The sequence below is a fragment of the Protopterus annectens genome, chromosome 7.part0 (genome assembly GCF_019279795.1).
Source record: "Protopterus annectens isolate FY-2018-M chromosome 7.part0, PAN1.0, whole genome shotgun sequence".
Lineage (NCBI taxonomy): Eukaryota > Metazoa > Chordata > Ceratodontiformes > Protopteridae > Protopterus > Protopterus annectens.
In genome coordinates this window covers 1,580,365,523-1,580,387,824 of record NC_056739.1, presented here as the reverse complement: position 1 = coordinate 1,580,387,824, position 22,302 = coordinate 1,580,365,523, and the positions used below count along the sequence as shown (strand labels likewise).

General features: G+C 44.4%; 1 protein-coding gene across 2 annotated transcripts in view; it reads left to right on the top strand.

Moving 5' to 3' along the window:
- Window positions 1-22,302, top strand: part of FAM120A (family with sequence similarity 120A) — a 3,065,969-nt gene that overhangs the window by 2,509,877 nt on the left and 533,790 nt on the right. For both annotated transcript variants that reach the window (XM_044078130.1, XM_044078129.1), the window contains one exon: window positions 11,528-11,642. In XM_044078130.1, the coding sequence (XP_043934065.1) occupies window positions 11,528-11,642 (115 nt within the window). The remainder of the gene's footprint in view (window positions 1-11,527; window positions 11,643-22,302) is intronic.

Here is a 22,302-nt window from a genome sequence, read left to right as displayed (position 1 = left end):
GCTGGGGCATTCCTGAAGTAGACCTGCTCGCCTCCCCCCAGAGCAGGCAGCTGCAGACCTTCTGCTCAAAGACCTACTCCCCTCTAGCCTGGAGAGAAGATGCCTTCAGCATCTCCTGGGAGGGGAAGTTTCTTTATGCCTCCCCCCCCCCCTCCTTCCCACTGATTCAGAAAGTCCTCCTGAAGATCAGGAGAGACAAACCGAAAATCTTGTTAGTGACTCCCTACTGGCCAAGGCAGCACTGGATGTTCTTCGTTTCACTGTTGCAGTCATTACATTTGGGTCATCTGCTGGCAGGTTGCCCTCAGTCAGCCTGATTAACAAAGTCTTGGGTCCTGTGTCAGTTGCTGTCCCTTCTTCCATGACGTCAGGTCGTCAGGGGTATAAAACATGCAGCCAATGCCATTACATCAGTCTTTCTTGCCGAGCGGTGCCCGAAGCAGAAGCAGTTTGCAAGTGCTGGTCGGCCGACTCCTGAAATTTTTGTTTTCGAGTTTCAGAACCGAAGTCTTCAACTAAAAGCTAAGTACCCCGTTGGGGAAACTTTTTCTTGCTCTTTACCGATGTCAGTAAAAGTTAATAATTGCATTACTTGTGGGAAGCAAATACCTCATAAGGATTTTCATTTGTACTGCATTCCTTGCCTAGGCCCTGACCACAACGTACCTTGCTGTCGGTTTTGTACTAAATTTAATCAACGCATGATTAAACGTTCTGTTTCTAAATATTTTGGCTAAGATTTAATTATCCAGAAATGTCGTCAGTTAGCAGTCCGACTACCGGAATACCTATAAAAAGCAAAGAAAAAGACAGAGACAGACCGTCGAGAGCCAGTCGCCAGTTCGCTGGTACTCAGTGAGGCGCTTTCGCAGCCCCTAATGCCCACTACTTCTGATTTGCATGCCTCTACTGAGACCCATTCAGAGTCCGGTATGCCGCGAGATGCTTCAACTATGGAACCCGCGGATGTCTCTAACTTAGATGGGTCCGGAGCCGCTGTGCAGGCAGCGGCTTCCGAGGGTGTTTTCAGGCCTACAGATTTGTATATTAGACCGACGCCATCTTCAAAACTGAGGCCAAAATCTAAATCTATGTCTAAAAAAACGACGCCTAGGGCATATGTGCAGGCCCCTATGCCTAAAAAACAAATGATCAAAATGGCTGAAGATTTAATTACTCTGATCAGGGGTAGCCAGCCCCCTCCTAAGAGGCCTAGGCAAGACATTGATTATGAATCTTCTGAACAGGATTCTATTTCTTCTGACTCTTCTAATGAACAGGATTTGTCTATTCCTACATATGAGGACTCTGATGCAGAAGATTCCATTCCTTCTGCTTCTCCCGCTGAAGATTTTTCTTTTGGGGAAACTTTACATACCTTAAGGGAACATTTCCACTGGGAAAGTCAGGATTTCTCTGAATCTAAAAAGAGACTTGGAGAGTTTCTTCTTCTTCCTCAGCATAGGCCTTTGGCTATACCTCCTGTTCTAGACATTGTTGATGCTTTTTCAGAATCTAGTATGGCTCCTGATTCTCTGCCTCTGGCTCCTTGTAAGCCAGACAGATACTACAGGGTCCCTGACTCCCACAAATTCCTTTTCAAAAATCCTATTGCTGACCCTGAAACCATTTCTCAGGGTCCCAAGGGCATTAAGGCCTCTACTGCTAAAAATCCTATCCCTTCTGATAGAGATTCCAGGGCGCTGGGTAGATGGGTAAGAAAGTTTACACTTCTGCAACCTTGGCAATCAGGGCTTTAAATTGTCAATTTCATATGCTTAAATATCAACAGCATATCATGGGACTACTTAAACAGAAACTAATGTTAATTTCTGACTGTGTGGAAAATAAAGATTTGCAGGATTTATTACATTCAGCTGAACAAGTCGGAAAACATACTTTGCAATGTGGTTTTGATTCCTTGGAGGCCTCTTGCAGGGCTGCTGTAACTGTATCTGTGCTAAGAAGGCATGCTTGGCTCAAAGAGCAAACTCTGCCTGGCCATGTTAAAGCAAACTTGTTGGATGCTCCTTTACAGCAGGACCGTCTCTTTGGTAATAAGGCTGAAGAAGAAAGTTAGAAAAGATGGAAGATAAAGCTAAATCTATGCAAACTGTGAAAGATTTCTTACAAATGCAACCTCCAAGGTTTAGTAGGCACTGGCCTACTAAAAACTGGTCCTTTCCAGTTCCCTCGAGAGCCACTCAAGTCAAATCCAGACATTCCATAGGCTCCAGCTTTCAGTCACACGGAACTTCTAGAACAAAACAATGGGGTGCCTCCACCTCCAAATCTGGAAACAACAAGGCAACTCCCTATGGTAAACAGTCTCAGTGACTTCCCTCTGCAGTCACCAAGCACTTACCTTTTAGCCGCCCCTTTGGGGGGAAAACTGGCACTTCATGCACGAAACTGGCAACTTATTACCCAGGACAAATGGGTTTTAAATATCCCAGGGATACAGATTTCATTTCCACACGTTGCCAGTCCCAAACGGATGGCCAGACCTGCCCCCAAATCAGTGGACAGAGGCCCAGAAACAAGTTCTGTCCCTCATGAACATGGGGGCTATTCAACCAGTAACAGAAGAGGAAAAGGGGCAAGGTCTCTATTCAAGACTTTTCCTGATACCCAGACAAGACAAATCATGGCATCTGATTCTGGACTTAACTACTCTAGACACATTTCTGGACATTCCAAAATTCAAGATGCTGACTCTTCAACAGTTACTTTCTATGCTAGGCAAAGATGCCTGGTTGGTAACTCTAGACTTAAAAGGCTTACCTGCATATCCCAGTCACGGAATCTTGCAGAAGATACCTCCGCTTCAAAGCAGGCTACTTGCATTACCAGTTCTCTGCACTGCCCTTTGGCTTATCTACTGTGCCCAGGGTCTTCACAAAGTGCCTGGCTCCAGTAATTGCATTTTGCAGGCAAAGAAATATTCAAATATATCCATACCTGGACGATTGTCTAATTCAGGCAGAAAACAGGGAACATTCTTCTAAAACATCTGGCCGTTTGTAAAAATGGTTCTAACTTGTCTAGGGTATACCATAATCGAAAAAAAATCACAACTGGTACTCTCTCAAAAAATTACATTCCTGGGTGCAAGCTTGAATACAACTACCCAGATGACTTACCTTACGCCAGAAAAGCAAATTCATTTGGTAACTTACTTCAAACAGGTGGCCACAAAAACCCTGCTATCTGCAAGGCAAATTCTGCAAGCCTTGGGGTTCTTGGCCTCCTACATTCTTCTAATTCCATATGCAAGACTGCATATGAGGAAACTTCAGTGGTACTTAAAAAGTTTATGGAGTCAACATTGTCACAGCCTGGAAACAGTGATTTCTATCATACCTTGCCTGCAACTAGAGTTCCTATGGTGGGCAGAGGCCTGCCACCAAAACAAGGGACTGCCATTCACTCCAACCCCTGCCGCCCAAACCCTAACTACAGACGCATCAGAATATGCTTGGGGGGCTCATCTGGCAGGGAAGTGCATTCAGGGCAAATGGAGCCCAAATCAAATGCACCTTCATATCAATCAAAAAGAGATGCTAGCTGTACAGAATGCACTGACAGCTTTCAAGGACTACCTTCATCCAGGACAATTAATGATAAAGACAAGCAGGGGGGGTACACACACCTACCCCTTTTGCAGACTAGCCATGGCATTGTGGAACACGGCCTTGACTTATCAAATACAACTACAAGCTCAATTCCTGCCAGGAAAGCTGAATACTCTGGCAGACGAACTAAGCAGAAATCGCATGGACCCACATGAATGGAAACTGGAACCACGGATTTTCAACATGTTGATTCGCAAATGGGGGTGTCCAGACATAGATCTTTTTGCCTCACCCCAGAACTATCAGTTGGACAAATTCTGCACAAGAACTCATCACAAAAAAGCCTGGAAAGTGGATGCTCTATCATTCAGCTGGAAAAACGTATCAGTCTATGCTTTTCCCCCTCTGCCTCTGCTCTCCAAAGTTCTACTAAAAGTCAAACAGTTCAAACCAAAAATGATTCTGATTGCTCCAGACTGGCCTCGCCAACACTGGTACCCACTCCTGCGCAATGTGTAACACCTTCCACCGTGGCACCTGGCTCAGACACTTTATTTACTGTCTCAGCAGAACAACCAAATTCTGCACACTCAGCTTCAAACTTTGAATCTTGCTGCGTGACTAATCACCTAAATTCACCCTTAACATCCCTCAGCAAACCTGTGATGGATGTCATTTTGGAGGCGAGAAGGCCTAGTACTAGAAAATCTTGTGCTGAAAATTGGAAAAGATTCTGTGCCTGGAACCAATCAAAAAGAATAAGCACAGCAGCACCCAGTATTCCTCAGATTTTACAATACTTAACTGAGATGCTTCACAAGGGCCTGTCCTTTTCTTCCATAAAAATCCATGCCTCTACCATCTCAGCTCATTACAACATAGAACCTCCCCTCTTCTCTCATCCTCTGCTAAAGCAGTATCTCAAAGGGGCCAAAAACTTAAGACCACCCAGGAGAGCTCCAACCCCTGCCTGGGACCTCAATTTTCTATTGGAAAAACTCACTCTCCCTCCTTTTGAGCCAGCTGCTACTGCAGACTTAAAATTTCTGTCCTGGAAAACAGCTTTCCTTTTAGCAGTCACTTCAGCTAGAAGGATTTCTGAATTACAGGCTCTTATGGCAGTGGAGCCTTTCATTATTTTTCATGCGGACAGGGTGTCCCTCAGGACCAATCCATCCTTCATGCCTAAGGTGGTATCCACTGTGGCCCTTAATCAGACCATTCATTTGCCAACTTTCTTTCCCAATCCACAGATCAAGGGGGAGCGAATTCTGCATTCATTGGATGTACACAGACAACTTAGATTTTATTTAAACAGGACAAAATCTCTAAGAAAATCTGAACTACTACTGGTGGCATTTGGTGCAGGGGCAGAGGGAAAGGCTATTTCAAAGCAGACTATTTCCAAATGGATAAGCCATTGTATTCGTTTCTGCTATATGCACCATGATGAAACCATCCCCCAGGGGATCAGACCTCACTCCACCAGGGCTGCATCTACTTCTACAGCCTTTCTCAGAGGTTTTCCTACCAGAGACATTCTAGAAGCTGCTACCTGGAGCTCAGTTCATACATTCACCAAGTATTATCACTTGGCTTTCTTCTCTAAATCCAGAGCTGGCATTGCCACTGCTGTCCTGCAGGGCCTTGTAGCTGGTCTTAATGCTGTATAAATCCGTCCTCCCAACCATAACATTGGGAATCTACCCAAATGTAATGACTGCAACAGTGAAACATGAAGAACATAGTACAGTTGTGTTCACTTACCATAAATGTAGATGTTCAAGTGTATTCACTGTTGCAGTCCTGGTCACCCACCCTCCAGACCCCTGTTTTTCTCTTACTATACTTCTGCTTTCTTTTACTATGCTTAAAAGCCTTGTTGGTGTATTTGCTCTTGTTTGAAGGTATATTTTTTGTGTTTTAAATTATATCTATATATATATATATGTATATATGTATATATATATGTGTGTGTGTGTGTATACATATATATATATATATATATATATATATATATATATATATATATATATATGTATATATATTTTGCTCCCCATTTGGGGGGCACCTGACATCTGGGGCAAGAAAAACTTATGTAATGGCGTTGGCTACATGTTTTGTACCCCCTGACGTCATGGAAGAAGGGACAGCAACCAACGCAGGACCCAAGACTTTGTTAATCAGTCTGACTGAGGGCAACCTGCCAGCAGATTACCCAAATGTAATTACTGCAACAGTGAATACACTCGAACATCTACATTTATGGTAAGTGTACATAACTGTACTTTTCCGTTACCTCTGATAAGTCCTCACGGTTATCTCCTACCAAGTTGCTTCCTTCTGACAGGGAAAGTTAAATTTTGGAAAGGTTAGGTAAGAAGGTATATACCTCTTCCACCTTGGCTATCAGGGCAATTAATTGTCCGACACACATGTCCAGATATACTCTGGCCTTATTAACTCAGGCAACCCAGGTCTTTCCCCATTGCCAGTTTCTGAGGCGAAATCTGTGGTCCATTCTCTCCTGACATCCTCCTCTCGGGTAGATAGACATTCTTTCAAGTGTAGTTACAATGCAATGGAGGCCTCCGCCACGACAGCAGCTTCTGCTTCTGTTTTGACATTCCTGGCTACATCTCCAGGCACTTCCAAATGACATCAAGAATAAATTGCTTGATGCTTCTCTTGACAATTCATTGTTTGGGAAAGCAGCTGCAAAATTGTTTAAATCCCTGCAGGAAAAGAGTAAGGAACTCCAGGATTTAAAACAGTCTGGTTTCACCAGTTCCAAAATGTCAGAAATTTCGCTGCCAAGATATCCTTTGTAAGGAAACCTGCGTATTCTTCCACATCTGTTCCCTCTGGAACTAGACCCCACAAGCCTTCTAGGAGGCACCCTCAGGCCAAGGCTGCTACTCCTACAGCTGCTATTGTGGCACCTCATCAGCAGCGCTTACAGCCCAGACATAGTCCTCTGTGATGCTTTGCTCCCTCTTTGAAGTCATACCCGCCCTGTCCTTTCACCTGTCACTTTCACTCCCAGCTTGGATGGAGATCACTTCAGGATTCCTGGGTGATTTCAATTATCTAAAATGGGTACTTTATGACTTGGAAGACCCCCCCACCCTTTCAGGGAATACCTCAAACCCCAACGCCCAGTCAGCTGCATCTGTTTCCGTCAATTCTAGGCCAACTTTCCAACCAAGGCACAATTCAGTCTGTTTCTCCATAACAGCAGAGAAAGGGGTTTTTACTCCAGGATGTTTCTAGTTCAAAGAAAAGATGGCCCTTAGAGGCCTGTCTTGGATCTCTCCCTGTTAAACACCTTCATGCTGGTGCCTTCTTTCAGAATGCTCTCCCTACCTACTCTTCTGCCCCTGGTACCCCCTTCAAGCCTTCTTAGCTTCTCTGGATCTCAAGGATGCATATCTGCATATCCCTGTATACCCCCTCTTCAGAAAATGTTTGCGTTTCTCCGTGGGTTCTTTGCACTTTCAGTTTACTGCCTTGTCCTTCGGTCTGTCTACTTCTCCAAGGGTATTCATAAAGTGCCTAGCCCCAGCCATTGCATACTTAAGACTGAAAGGACTTTAAGTCTACCCATACTTAGACAATGTGCTCTTTCTGGCCAGCAGCCCAGACCTCTTACAGCATCTGAACCTAGCCATCCCTTTTCTGCAGACACTGGGTTTCACAGTAAATCTCAGAATATTCCTGTCTCACACCAAGTCAAGATTTTGTATTCCTGGGGTGTAGGTTTCACAGAGATTTGATGAGATATTTTTTTTCTCCCTCTGGAGAAGGCATCCTATGTCAGGGCATTAATGGAAGCTCTTCTGCCTCTCTCTTCTGTTACAGCCAGGTAGTTTCTGAAACTGCTGGGATTCATGGCCTCTATTATCCCCATGCTGTCCTTTGCAAAGCTACGCATGAGAAAGTTTCAGTAGTTTCTAAAGACAGTTTGGTCCCAACATGCTCATCCATTAGATGTCATGATCCACCTTCTTCCCTTCCTGAAAGCAGAGTTAGGTTGGTGGATGCACCAACTCAATCAGAACCCTAGCCTACCTCTTCATGTTCCTCAGCAGGCTCAGCAACTCTTTTCAGACACCTTAGACTTGGGGTGGGGAGCAACGTTTGCTTCCAGGAAGGTTCAGGGCCTGTAGTCCCCTTCTCAAGGGAAGGAACATTTCAACATCAGGGAAATGCGGGCCTTACTTTTTGCTAGGACCCCTGAAGATTCTCACAGACAATACCATGGTCCTTTAGTAAATAAACAAGCGGGGGGGGGGGAGGCAAGAAAAGCTATCTCCTCAGTCACTTGGCCATCAAAGTTTGTGAATTGGCGGCCTTATACACGGTAACTGTGCATGCTGTGTACCTTCCCTCAGCTCAGAACTCTGTGGCAGACGGATTAAGCAGTTTCATGAAACAGTCTCACAAGTGGATTCTCCTCAAGAATGTGTTCCTGGACCTAGTGCACCTGTGAGGTACTGCAGAACCTGGACCAATTTGCCTCCCTTATGAACAGACAGCTTCCTCGTTTTTGTGCCAGTGCTCCTCATCCTCAATTTTGAAGGATGGACACACTATCTTTCTCATGGATGGGGATGTTTCTTTATGCATTCCTCCCATTCCCCTTAATTCAGAAAGTTCTGTGAAAATTCAGCAGGACAATCCCAAAATCTTGTTATTGACCCCTTTTGGCCAAGACAGCACTGGTTCCCTCTTCTGCAATTAGCTAAGGGTCATCACTACAAGTTACCTCACCGTCTGGACCTACTCACCCAGGACAAAGGATCATTGATTCACCCGCATCTGCTAATTCTGCAGCTGACCCTGTGGGTGATCAGCTTTTAATCCCTTTCATTCACCTATTCGCTAAGAATATGCTAAGGGTTTTGCAGGAGGCCAGGAAGCCCACTACTAGAAAATGTTGTATTTCCAAGTGGAGAAGGTTTTCCATTTAGTGAGAAAGATGGAAAGTGGATCCTTTTGGTGGGGACATTCCACTAATGCTTTCCTACCTCTGTGAGTTACTCAGCAGTGGACTTGCTTACTCCTCAGAATCCATTGCTCTGCCTTGTCTGCCAGTTTGCCTTTGACTCCTCCCCTAGCTTCCAGGTTGGAAGTCAAGCATTTCCTAAAAGGCATCCTACACTTATGACCTCCCAGGAAACCATTTCCTTCTTCCTGGGACCTCAACTCTGTGCTGGAAAAACGTACCCATGCCCCCTTTGAACCAGCAGGTAGCTTCTTCTCTAAAGTTTTGCACATGGAAAACAGTACTCCTTGTAGCCTTAACCTCTGCTAGAACGGTTTCTGAGATTCCGGCTTTAATGGCAATGCCCCCCCCCCTTTGGCCTCCCATAAGGATAGGGTGTACCCGAGAACTAACTCTACTTTCACATCAAAGGTTATGAATGAGTTGCCACTTAATCAGTCCATTCAATTGCCTACCTTCTTCCCTTCTTCTCAGTCCTCTAGTGAGAGGATTTTAAATTCTTTAGATCTGCATAGATGACTCAGATTTTACCTTGACAAGATAGTCTGTCAGGAAGTCTGACCCAACTCTGTGTCATTTCATCCCAGGGCTCTGGGCTTGCCTGTGTCCAAACAAACTGTATCTTCATGGATTTCAAAGACTATTTTATTTTGCTATGAATTCCGTGTAAAGTCCTTGTCAGCATCTGTCAAGGCGCACCCCACTTGGTCAGTTGCATCCTCTAAGAGGCCTTCTTCAAGGGTCTTAGGCACCCATTCCACCTTGGAAGCAGCCACCTGGACTTCTTTTCACACCTTTACGAAACATTACAAATTGGGCACAGTTTCTAGATCCAGAGCAGGATTTGCTAGGGCAATTCTGCATGGATTCTTGGAAAATGCTTCCTCTTAGTTCTCCTTCTCTGGGTTCCCTTTTAGTTCTTGCACACTCCCATATGCAAAGAACATCGAGTAGCAGGACATACAATAGTTGTGTAAAATCTTAACCTTAACCATAGATGTCCTTCTCTTTTATGTTGCAGTATTCTGTCCCTCCTGCTTTCCCCCTACAGTTTGCTTTTTCCTAGGATTATCCTCCTAGGCTCCCTTTGGGTTTTCCTCATGGGGCTGCCGTGTTCTGAATATGTGCGGATGCCCCTTTTATGGCTGACGTTGTCTGCGCCTGCATGTGACATCCCACATACAGGCAGTGGCTCTCAGCTTTTGTATACAGGCCAGATGTTGGGTCGTTGGGCAGAATACAACCCATATGTAAAGAATACTGCAACATAGAAGATAAGGACATCTATGGTGATAAGATTTTACACTATTCTTTCTCTCTGGATCCCCAGCAGCAAGGGTGTTGCCGAGACTGCACCGGAAGGGGAAACAAACTAAGTCAGTTAAGGAATTCTACTTTTCCCTTGCACTTAGATACAGCAGAAACTATCCCACTAAGTCCTGGCCCTTTCCCCCAAAACAAGAAAAAAATAAGACCCTGTAGAGGCAAAGGCCTTGGTACCAGCGAACCAGAGTTCCAGACCTGGTTGGTCTGAGGACCACTGCCCCTAGTAGAGAGAGTAGTTGTCACTATGGGTTTCATAGGTAAATTCTGGGCCATCAGCCTGAAGACTATTACAAACCTAGCCAACAACCAGAGGTTGAAATGCTCAGCACTTCCCTCCCTCCTCTTCCCCCAAATCCCACCCCAACCTCCCTTTACCTTTCTGGAATGAGAACTTGCCTCTTTCCTCAATTATTGGGAGCAGATTACTTTGTTCAAATGGTTGCTACAAATTGTCAGAACGGCTAGTATTTATAGTTTTGGAAGACACTGGTCTTCCTAGGCATCAGTCTTCCCCCAAAGAAACAAAGGGAGCTAATTCCACCTCTTTTAGAATATTTGATACACCTGGATTCTATTTATCCAATCCCTCTAGTTGAGGTGGCCACAGGATTGTATGCATACCTCTTAGTCCCAAGAAAAGAAGGAACTTTGAGACACTTCCTGGACCTTTCAAGACTACAGATTCCTGGTAATATCCAAATTCAAAATGTTAACTCTTAAAAAAAAAAAAAAAACTCATTGTCCTTAACTTCTCAGTGGCTAGGATTGGGACTTTGAATTTGATTTGAAGGATGCTTTCCTTCGTGATCATCAGGAGCACTGGAATTTCCTTCATTTTCTGGCAGAGGGATCATTTACCAATTTGGTGCCTTACCATTTAGCTTATGTCTGGTACCATTTATCACGTCTTGCAGAACCAGTGGGGTCCACATTTATACATACATATACATTTGCTTGATCCAGGTAACGTCATCAGCAGAACAACTGACATACATGCAAATCACTATAGATTGTTTTCAGAAGTTTGGCCTTACCCTCAATGTCCAGAATTCCCAACTGACACTCCTACACTAGGGTTCCATTCCTTAGGGCAGACCTAGTATTTGCTCAACAGTTGGCCTTTCTACTAAAGGTTTTGTTTCCCTCAGAATACTTCAGTCTTCTGTGCAGCCAACAGACCAACCATTACTACGTGGGAATTTCTGAAGATGTTGTGGTACATGGCTTCATGTATCCTGACAAAACTGCACATGAAGAAACGTAAGTGATTGCTGTGCTATTTTAACTTTTTTGGTTTGGGGTAATGTACGGGCAAAGTGCTCCATATGTGAATGGTTTGTAAGGAACAAGTCTGTTGTACGCAGTTACTGGTATCCATAGGCTAATGGTTTGTTGGAGAATATTTGTGTTTTCTTAATTGCTTACTGTCTGTTTTCTGAATAATGTGGCTTTTTGTTTTGCTCCCCCCGCCACTACCCCTTACTACTTAGGTCTGTATGTAGAGAGATATTTAATACTCCTAGTAGGAGAAGCCATTCATCAGTGCAAAATAAACAGTATTCTTTTTTGTGGAACAATTAGATTTCCCCAGTTTGTAACTTTTGTTTGTTCTTTGTAGGTACATGGTACAGTGGCAAGGAATAAGAATCTTGCGTCGGCAAGAGTTAGATGCTTTTATAGCCCAAGCTGTGTCACCAAAGCTCTTTGAACCTGATCAGCTGCAGGAGCTTAAGGTAAATGAAAGAACTGTTTGGTGTTACTTGAATTTCTCAAAGAATGAATAGTTTCCTTCTTTCTTACTAGCTTTATGTTTGTTAAACTGACCAGCTGATTGTCCTTGATAATTATTGTCAGAGCCATAGCAGAAGTGGAAAAGTACAAATGTAGCATTTGACATAGGAATGAGACTGTTATGGCAAGGTGGTAGGGTTTTATGGGTAGCTCTTATCATGCCATGTTTTTCTGTCCATCTTTTTTGCTGTAATTCAACCTAAGGACTTTCTTTGTTTCCTGTTTTGAGTTTATTCAGTCTCTGTACACACCATTCTAGCAGTCTGTGAAATATTTTTGTATTGTTTTCTTCTGGCATCTGTCCACATCATCTGATATCCTTCAGGGTCAATGAAGCCCTGTTAAAATGCCAGGTTTTTGTGATATAAAAAATTGAGACCACAGTAAATCATTTCAAAACTTTTCCCACCTTTAACGTGACTTATAACCTGTACAGTTCAATTGAAAAACAAATCTGTTAGGGGGAAAATATAAAACAATAAAGAAAGCTGGTTGCATAAGTGTGCACACCCTTAAACTAATACTTTGTTGAAGCACCTTTTGATTTAATTACAACATTCAGTCTTCTTGGGTAGGAGTCTGTCAGCATGGTACATCTTGACTTGGCAATATTTGCCCACTCTTCATTGCAAAAGCGCTCCAAATCTGTCAGATTGCGAGGGCATCTCTTGTGCACAGCCTTCTTCAGGTCACCCCACAGATGTTCTATTGGATTTAGGTCTGGGCTCTGGCTGGGCCATTCCAAAACTTAAATTTTTTTTTGGTGAAGCCATTCTTTTGTTGATTTGGATGTATGCTTGGGGTCATTGTCGTGTTGAAAGGTGAAATTCCTCTTCATCATCCGCTTTCTAGCAGACGCTTGAAGGTTTTGGGCCAAATGTGACTGGTATTTCAAACTGTTCATAATTCCCTCCACGTTGACTAAAGCCCCAGTTCCAGCTGAAGAAAAGCAACCCCAAAGCATGATACTGCCACCATGCTTCACCATGGGGATGGTGTTTTTTTGGTAATGCAAAGTGTTGTTTTTGCGCCAAATGTACGTTTTGGAATTGTGGCCAGAAAGTTCAACCTTTGTCTCATCAGAACATAACACATTTTCCCACATGCTTTTGGGAGACTATGAATTATTTTGTAAATTTTATCTGGGCCTGGATGTTTTTCTGTGTAAAAAGGCTTCTATCTTGTAACCCTACCCCATAGTCGAGACATATGGAGAACACGGGAGATTGTTGTCACATGTAGTACACAAACAGTACTTGCCAGAAATTCCTGCAGTTCCTTCAGTGTTGCTGTAGGTCTCTTGGTCAATTTTGGAGGGACATCCAGTTCTTTGCAGCGTCACTGTTGTCCCATATTTTGTCCACTTTTTGATGACTGCCTTCACTGTGTTCCATGGTATATCCAATACTGTGGACAATATTTTGTACCCTTCTCCTGACTGATGCCTTTCAACAATGAGATCCCTTTGATGGTTTGTAAGCTCTCTGCAAACCATGGCTTTTGCTGTAGCAAGCAACTGAGTAAATGTCAGGAAAATCCTACTAGGACAGCTGAATTTTATTTGGGGTTAATCATAGTCTCTTTAATTGATGGCAGGTGTGCACCCAAGAAGACTGAATGCTGTAATTAAATCAAAAGGTGCTTCAACAAAGTATTAGTTTAAGGGTGTGCACACTTATGCAACCAGCTTATTGTACGTTTTTTATTTTTTATATTTTTCCCCTAACAGATTTTTGTTTTTCAATTAAATTGTACAGGTTATAGGTCACATTAAAGGTGGGAAAAGTTTTGAAATGATTTATTGTGGTCTCATTTTTTATATCACAAAAAACTTGCATTTTTACATGTGTGTAAACTTTTTATATCCACTGTATGTCAGCACATCCTACCATCACCCAGAATGATACCACAGTGCAAGCAGAAGATGATTGATTTCAACAATTGGCTAAGTTTCTGGTGCCATTCTAAGGGGATCCAGTATCTGTTTGCCTGGCATGACATGATTGACACACCTCGATGCATTGCCAGAGATGGGCCTGCATCTGTCACCCCTGAGCTTTTGGATACTGGCCAAGGCTTTTGCCACCCCTGTAGTGCTTTTTTTAGGCGATGTTCCAAAGACCAAATTACCCCTGTAACAGCTACAAACAAACGCAATCTGAGGGTCATGCTGCTCAACGCTAGAAGTCTAAATCTCAAAATGCACTCAATCAAACCACTCCTTAAAATGGAGAACATCGACATTTGTGCTGTAACAGAGACCTGGTTCAAGGCAGCAGAAAGCACCCCTGCACTACCAGGCTATAACTCATTCCACACCTTTCAGCCCCAGAACTTGGACTGAAGCTCCAAAGGCGGTGGTGTTTCCATATTCATAAATGATACGCACACCTCCAGACTAGTAGCCCAACATAACTCATCTAAAATACTTCAAGCGCAGCTAACATTAGGTAAGACAGCGATTCAAGTCGTAGCCTGTTATAGGTCCCTAACCATGTCCCAAGACTTGCACACCACATTCCTAAGCACCCTGGAGAATATTAGGGTCCAACCTAACACACTCATACTGAGCGACTTCAACTACCCCTCCATTAACTGGGAAAACTACTCGTATACCGATACACTTGCCCAATGTTTCCTGGAATTCATTAATTCCATTGCCCTGGACCAGCTCATTCTTACCCCCACTAGAGGTAGCAACATCCTTGACCTGGTCATTACTAACATGGGCGACCGTTGCTCTACACCAATAGTCAACTCCTCCCTGGTTAGATCTGACCACAAACTAATCACCTTGGAAATCTACATCCCCTCCCACCCCCTGCAAAGGTAACCACCATGAAAAACTTCTCCAGAGCAAACATTGGGCTCCTAAGAAATGGAGCCGTGCAGTTTGAGAACAGCTGCACAACTGCCGAATCCTACACAAATGCCCTGTATGAACACGTACACCAATGCATGGATGTCACCATACCCAATAGAACCAAAACGCTCACCTCCAAAAAAAGGAAGCCAGTCTGGGGGTCTGTATCATAAAACTGAACGTCCACAACCACGAACACCTAATGAGCAACACATAAACGCCGAACTACGAAAAAAAGCAAAGGACCTAAATATCGAAAACTGGAATGCCGAATGCAGTTTAAACAACAACAGCGCCACACAGGTAAGTAAAACATACACAAACAAACGTCATTAATCACACTTTTGCAGGGGGGGGGCAAGCCCCCTGCACCCCCCCCCATGTGGGGGGCTGTGCCCCCCCACACCCCTACTTATATATACCAACTCTGAGATCGCACTACAGTGGGGAAAAGGGTATATTTCCTCTTGCCCGTGATCACCCTGCTGGCCACGCGAATACGTTCAGCGTTCTGGTTTTCGATATTTACGGCCTTGGCGCTTTTCGTACTTTAGCGTTTGTGTCGCTCATTAGGTGTTCGTGGTTGTGGACGGTCGAGCATCTAATATAGACCCCCAATCTGGTGTTCCCCTGCCATAAACAAACTCTCCAACAGAAGGAGGAAACTGATGAGAAATAAGGTGAAGTCCCAAGACTGGAAAAACTCCCTTATCAGCTTCAACAAAATGTTGAGATCTCTCATCAAATCCTCTAAAGCTAACTGTGAAAACAGAATTGCAGCAGATAGTAAAGACAACCACAAGGCCTTATCTGGTTATGTAAAGAATCTGTACAGCAATACGCAGATTTGCTCTAAGCTATTGCACAATGGCACTTCCTGTACCGAGCCAGCAGATATTGCCAGTATACTGGCCGACAGATTCAGTGCCAACTTTACCCCTCTCTCCTCCACAGGACTAATCACAATACCAGTAGATTGCCAGGCAGCCAGTATTACTACTGCACAGGTTAAATCAGCACTGTTCAAGGCCAAGAATGTAGTGTCTATGGGACCTGACAGTATCCTTGGCTGTGTTCTACATGAACTACAGAGTGAACTGGCACCTCACCTGTGTGCCCTGTTCAATCTGCCTCACCTCAGGCTTTGTCCCTACTAAATGGCACACTGCTACAGTCATCCCTCTCCACAAAGGAGGAGCAACTACAGACACTGGGAACTGTCACCCCAGTACCCTGACAAGTCTGATATTCAAAGCTATGAAAAGCATCATCATGGACCTAATAAACAAAGATATAGGGAACCTCCAAACTCTGGATCTGACAGTTTGTGTTTTGTGAAGGGTAGATCATGCCTGCTCAACCTGGTCGACTTCTTTGAGTCGGTCACCAGAGCTGTGGATGAAGGCAAGGTGGGTTCATACAGCCTACCTTGATCTGGCCAAGACCTTTGATACCATTCTCCACTCAGGAATCATAGAAAAACTCAGTAAGCTAGGCATCAACACCTGTATCACTAGGTGGGTTGCAAATTGGCTCACAGATAGAACCCACTGTGTGAAAGTAACTGACTCCAAGTCAGACTGTCTACCAGTCACGGGTGGAGTCCCACAGGGTTCAGTCCTGGGTCCCCTCCTGTTTGCTATCTACTTCTCTGAAGTCCAGGCCAACACAAAGGGACTCTGGCTGACAAAGTCCACAGACGATTGCAAGTTGGGGAGCCATAATTAACTCCCCAAGTGATGTTGACATTTTACAGAAAGGCCTCACTGAGACCAATAACTGGTGTCAGAACCATGGCCTTAAGCTCAATGCCAAAAATGTGTCGTCAGGTTCCCATGAATTACCACATCGATGGTAGTCCACTGAACACAGAAAGCGTCATAAGAAATCTTGGAACACAGGTTGACAGCAACTTCTCTGACCACCACATTGCCACTGTGGTCAGAAATCCTTCTATGTGGCACATCTCATTACGATGGGTTTTGCATCCAGGAAGAAAGAGGTCATTGTCTCACTCTACTCTTCCCTGATTAGGCCAGTCTTCGAGTACAATGCCCCATTTGGCATGTACCTCACTAGACACCTACAACATCTGGGAGGCCGCAAATATACCTCACAAAGAGGATCTTAGGCCTTAAACAATTGTTGTATATGGACAGACTCAAAAAACTCCCTATTCTTTGTCTCGTATTGCCTACTTAGAGACTATCTCTGCTTGACTTACAAAGCCATGTCTGACCCAGCTCTGTTAGAAATGCTACATCTAAAGAAATCCCAATCCCACCGCACTACACACTGCAAAGACCTCAACCTCATTACCACAATCAACAGAACAAGCTGAAGGGACATGTTCGTAACCCAGAGACTGCCCATGCTATGGTATAGACTTCCCATACATGTCAATCGGAGCGCCTCACTGGCCCTCTTCAAGAGAAATCTTGATGAGTGGATGGGAAATAGAAAATTCACCCCGGGGATCACTCCAGTGGCTCTACTTAAGAGGCACTAGAAACTAAGGTCAGGTGGCACGATGCCAGGGTAATCCTATGGGCTAGGCTTGTAAAGGCTCCAGGGCCATTAGCCTAGTACACAACTATGAACCTATAAACATAGATCCCTGTGTGGGAAGCAGGATTGCAAACCATGTCAAGCACAGAATGCATGTTAGCAAGGTCAGTAACACTTCTCAGACAAGGAAAAGATGCCTATTAGCATTCCCAAACATTCTGTGTTGGAGCCCCTCCCTTTTGGTATTTATTTCTTTGATCTGAATACTGACAGCAAGGATCTTTGGCTGACTACATTTGCCATTGATTGCAAGTTGAGTGTATTTGACAAATTAAATGTCACATATTCTCTTCAAGTGGAATTATCATATATTAACACATGGTGCACTTAAAAAGGTTCAGACTAAATACCAAGAAATGTAGTTTACACCTCCTTCGGAAAACAAATTGCAATCTCCTACTGTATAAATGACATCCCACTTTGCAGTGAGACTGTCCACACAGGCCTGGGTAGATGGCTTCCTCTCCTTTGATCATCTTGTAACAGTTGTAGTCAGGAAGATGTCCTGACAAAAATCACTGTTGCTGACGTTCAGCCAGAGTACCCAAATTTAACCTTCCCCAGGTTATATATCCAGTGTATGACCTCAGATGTTCTTTATGTTTCACTGTTGCAGTCATCACATTTGGATTATCCCTGCCAGGGTAGCCCTCGGCTGTCCTGAATACCAGAGATGATGTATTTCTGAATCGGTTGGTGTCGCTTGAAGACTGACGTCGGGTCATCAGTAGTATAAAGTAAGGCAGTCAATGCCATTACATCAGTCTTTCTTGCTGTGGAGCCCGAAGTAGTTTGCACAAGTGCCGGTTGGCCGCTACCTAAGTTTTCGTCAACCAAATTGAAGTTGAAATGTTCTAAAGCTAAGTACCCCGTTGGGGATCCTTTTTTCTTGCACCAACCAATGTCAGAAAAAGTTAATAATTGTCTCGCCTGTGGAAAGCAAATACCACACCGAGACTTTCACTCTTACTGCATCACTTGTTTAGGCCCAGACCACGACGTCCCGTGATGTTCTTCGTGTTTCACTGTTGCAGTAATCACACTTGGGTTGTCTGCCTGCAGGTAGCCCTCAGTTGGCCCGAATACCAGAGACTTGGGATTTCTGCATCCGATGCTGTCGCCTCTTCCATGACGTCAAGTTATCAGGGGTATAGAACATGCATCCAACGCCGTTACATCAGCTTTTCTTGCCGTGCGGGAGCCCGAAACAGAAGCAGTTTGCAAGTGCTGGTCGGCCGCTACCTGAAATTTTCGTTTTTCGGGTTTCAAACCTGAAGTCTTCTATAGCTAAGTACCCGGTTGGGAATCATTTTTTCTTCCTCTAACCGATGTCAGAAAAAGTTGACAGTTGTCTTGCCTGTGGAAAGCAAATACCTCACATAGATTTTCATTCTTACTGTGTCACCTGTTTAGGTCCAGACCACGACGTCCCTCGCTGTTGGTTTTGTGCCTTGTTCAGTGCCTGAACTATTCGTCGTCGGGCTATTTTTGTTACTAAATTCTTTCGCTCTCATTCTCCGTATTCCAGAAATGACTTCGCTAAGCCATCCAACTACCGATCTCCCGTAAAAACGCAAGGATAAAGACAGAGACCGCATAGGTCCAAAACTGCCGACGATGCTTCCGTTAAGCTAGTCGCCAGTCCGCTGGTACTCGGTGAGGCACTTTCGCGACCCCTGTTACCCACTTCTACAGATTCGCAGGCCTCTAATGAGACCCATTCGGAGTCCAGTATGCCGCGAGATGCTTCTTCGACTATGGAACCTGTGGATGTCTCTACCTTGGATGGGTCGTGAGCCGCTGTGCAGGCACTGGCTTCTGAGGGTGTATTCAGACCTTCCACTGTTCGTATTAAACCGACTACTTCGTTAATGACCAACACTACCGAATTTCTCAGGCCGAGAGTTCTCACTACGTCTAGGAAACAGACGACCAAAACGCATTCTCAAGCTCCCATGCCACAGAAACAAATGCTTAGAATGGCTGAAGACCTTATTACTTCAATTACGGGAAGCCAGCCTTCCTCCACTAAAAGACAAAGAATTGATTTTCCTTCTGATTCTACAGACCATGAGTGCGATGACTCTGACCCTTGTGACTACCAGGACTTACCCTCATCTACCTATGAGGATTCAGATGCAGAGGATTCCATTCCCTCTGCCTCCACCCCAGAGGAATTTTCTTTTGGTGAAACCTTGCATACCCTAAGAAAGCATTTCCGCTGGGAATGCCAGGACTACCTACAGCCAAAAAGAGACTCGGGGAATTTTTAGACTTGCCTCAGCATAGGCCTCTGTCTAGACCCCCTGTCCTGGATATTGTAGATGATGTCTACATGGAATCCAGTCTTACCCCTGATACTTTACCACCAGTTCATAGAAAACTTGACAGGTACTACAGAGTATCCGACTCTCACAAATTTCTCTTAAAAAATCCCACTGCGGGTCCAGAGACCATTTCCTAAGGACCTAAAGATATTAACGCTACTACAGCCAAAAACTCTACCCCTTCGGACAGGGATTCTAGGTCTTTAGACAGATGGGGTAAGAAGGTCTATACCTCTGCAACTCTTGCCATCAGGGCTTTAAATTGCCAGTTTCACATGTTGAAGTACCAGCAGCATATTATGGAACTAATTAAACAAAACATTTTGTTGATTCCTGATTGTACAGAAAATAAAGACTTAAAAGAGTTAATGTATTCTGCAAACCAAGTTGGTAAATGTACTTTGCAGTGTGGTTTTGATGCCTTAGAAGCATCTTGCAGGGCTGCTGTCACTGGGTCTGTTCTAAGAAGGCATGCTTGGCTGAAGGAACAAATCTTGCCAGACCATGTCAAGCAAAATGACTAGATGCTCCATTAAACCAAGAATGTTTGGCTCAAAAGCAGAAGTTCTTAAAAAGATGGAGGAAAAAGCAAAATCTATAGAAACTGTTAAAGATTTCTTACAGGTACAGCCACCTAGATTCAGTAGGCATTGGCCTTCAAAAAACTGGTCCTTTCTAGTCCCTCCCAGACATTCTCAGTCCAAACTCAGAGGCAACAGACCACAAAGACTACAGTCTCAGGGTATGCACAGATCTAAACAATGGAGTGCTCCCTCCTCAAAAACAGGGAGTAGTAAGCCACTTTGCCCTTATGGAAAAAGTTCACAATGACTTGTCCTTTATCCTTCCCAGCCATGCCCAAGTACTTGCACCCCTAGGAGGAAAACTCACCCTGCATGCAAAAAACGGAGTACATTACCCAGGATTGATGGGTCTTGAACATTGTATCCCAAGGATACAGATTCTCCTTCCACTCACTGCCAGCCCCAAGCGGATTGCCAGACCTTCCTCCAAACCAGTGGGCAGAGGCCCAAAAGCAAGTACTTTCACTTCTCAGTATCAGGGTTATTCAACCTGTTCCAACAGAGCAAAGGGAACAGGGTTTCTACTCCAGACTGTTCCTGGTGCCCAGAAAAGAGAACTCTTGGTGCCCTATTCTCAATCTGTCAACTCTTAACACCTTCCTGGTGGTACCAAAATTCAAAATGCTTGCACTCCAGCAGCTGCTTCTTATGCTAGCCAAGGACTCCTGGCTAGTCACCCTAGACTTAAAAGAAGCTTATCTGCACATCCCCATAAGGGAATCTTGCAGGAAATATCTAAGTTTCAGGGCAGGCTCTATGCACTATCAGTTCTCTGCACATCCCTTTGTCTTATCTACTGCTCCCAGGGTATTCACAAAGTGCTTGGCTCCAGCCTTTTCATACTGCAGGCAGTGAAATATTCAGATTTACCCATTCTTGGATGATTGTCTTATTCAGGCAGACAGTCAGGAATTCAGGCAGACAGTCAGGAATTGCTACTTCAGCACCTGACGTTTGTAAAGAGACTCCTAACTTCTCTGGGGTATACCATCAACGAAAAGAAATCACATCTGGTACCCAGCCAGAAGATTGTATTCCTGAGCGCAAGCTTGAACACAACTTCCCAGATGGCATTCCTCACTCCAGAAAAGCAGGTTTATTTGACAAATTACTTCAAACTACTAGCCACCCAAACACAGCTATCTGCAAGAAAAGTACTGCAAGCCCTAGGGTTCATGGCCTCATGCATTCTCCTAATTCCATATGCAAGACTGCATTTGAGGAAACTTCAATGGTACTTAAAAAGTCTCTGGTGTCAACATTCTCAGGACCTAGAAACAGTGATTCCTATCATTCCTTGCCTAAGGACAGAGTTCCTTTGGTGGGCAGAGGCTTGCAAACACAACAAGGGACTCCCTTTCACTCACCCCCCCTCCCCCGACTCCCAAACTCTGACAACAGACATCAGACTATGCATAGGAGCTCATATGGCAGACAAATGGAGCCCAGGACAAATTCACTTGCATGTCAATCAAAAAGAAATGTTAGCTGTACAGAATGCACTGACATCCTTCAAATATGTTATCCTGCCAGGACAACTCTTGATAAAGACAGACACCACCACAGTTATGTGGTACATAAATGAGCAGGGGGGAACTCATTCCTACCCACTCTGCAGGTTAGCCATGGCTCTGTGGAACACAGCCTTGAGCAATCAAGTGCACCTGCAAGCTCAATTCCTGCCAGGCAAACAAAATTCACTGGCAGATGACTTAAGCAGAAATTGAATGGAACCACACGAGTGGAAACTGGAACCCAACTCATTCAAGCTTCTAATACACAGGTGGGGGACACCAGTGGTGGACCTCTTTGCTTCTCCCCAAAACCATCAACTGAGCAAATTTTGCACCAGAACTCTCCACAGCCAAGCATGGAAAGAGGATGCCCTGTCCTTTACATTGGGAAAACCTCTCAATCTATGCCTTTTCCCCTCTGCCCCTCCTCTCAAAGGTTCTACTAAAAGATCAGACAAGACAAGCCAAGGACAATCCTGATTGCACCAGACTAGCCACACCAGCACTGGTACCCAATTTTGAGCAGTCTGACATTAGTGCCACCATGGCACTTGCCTCAGACCCCCTTCCCTGCTGTCCCAGCAGGAGGGCCAGATTTTGCATCCTCAGCTGCAAACCCTGAACATAGCAGCCTGGCTCATCCCCTAAACACATCACCAGCAACCCTCAGTAAACAGGTGCTGGATGTCATCCTTGATTCAAGGAGGCCTAATCCTAGGAAATCCTATTCAGAAAAGTGGAAAAGA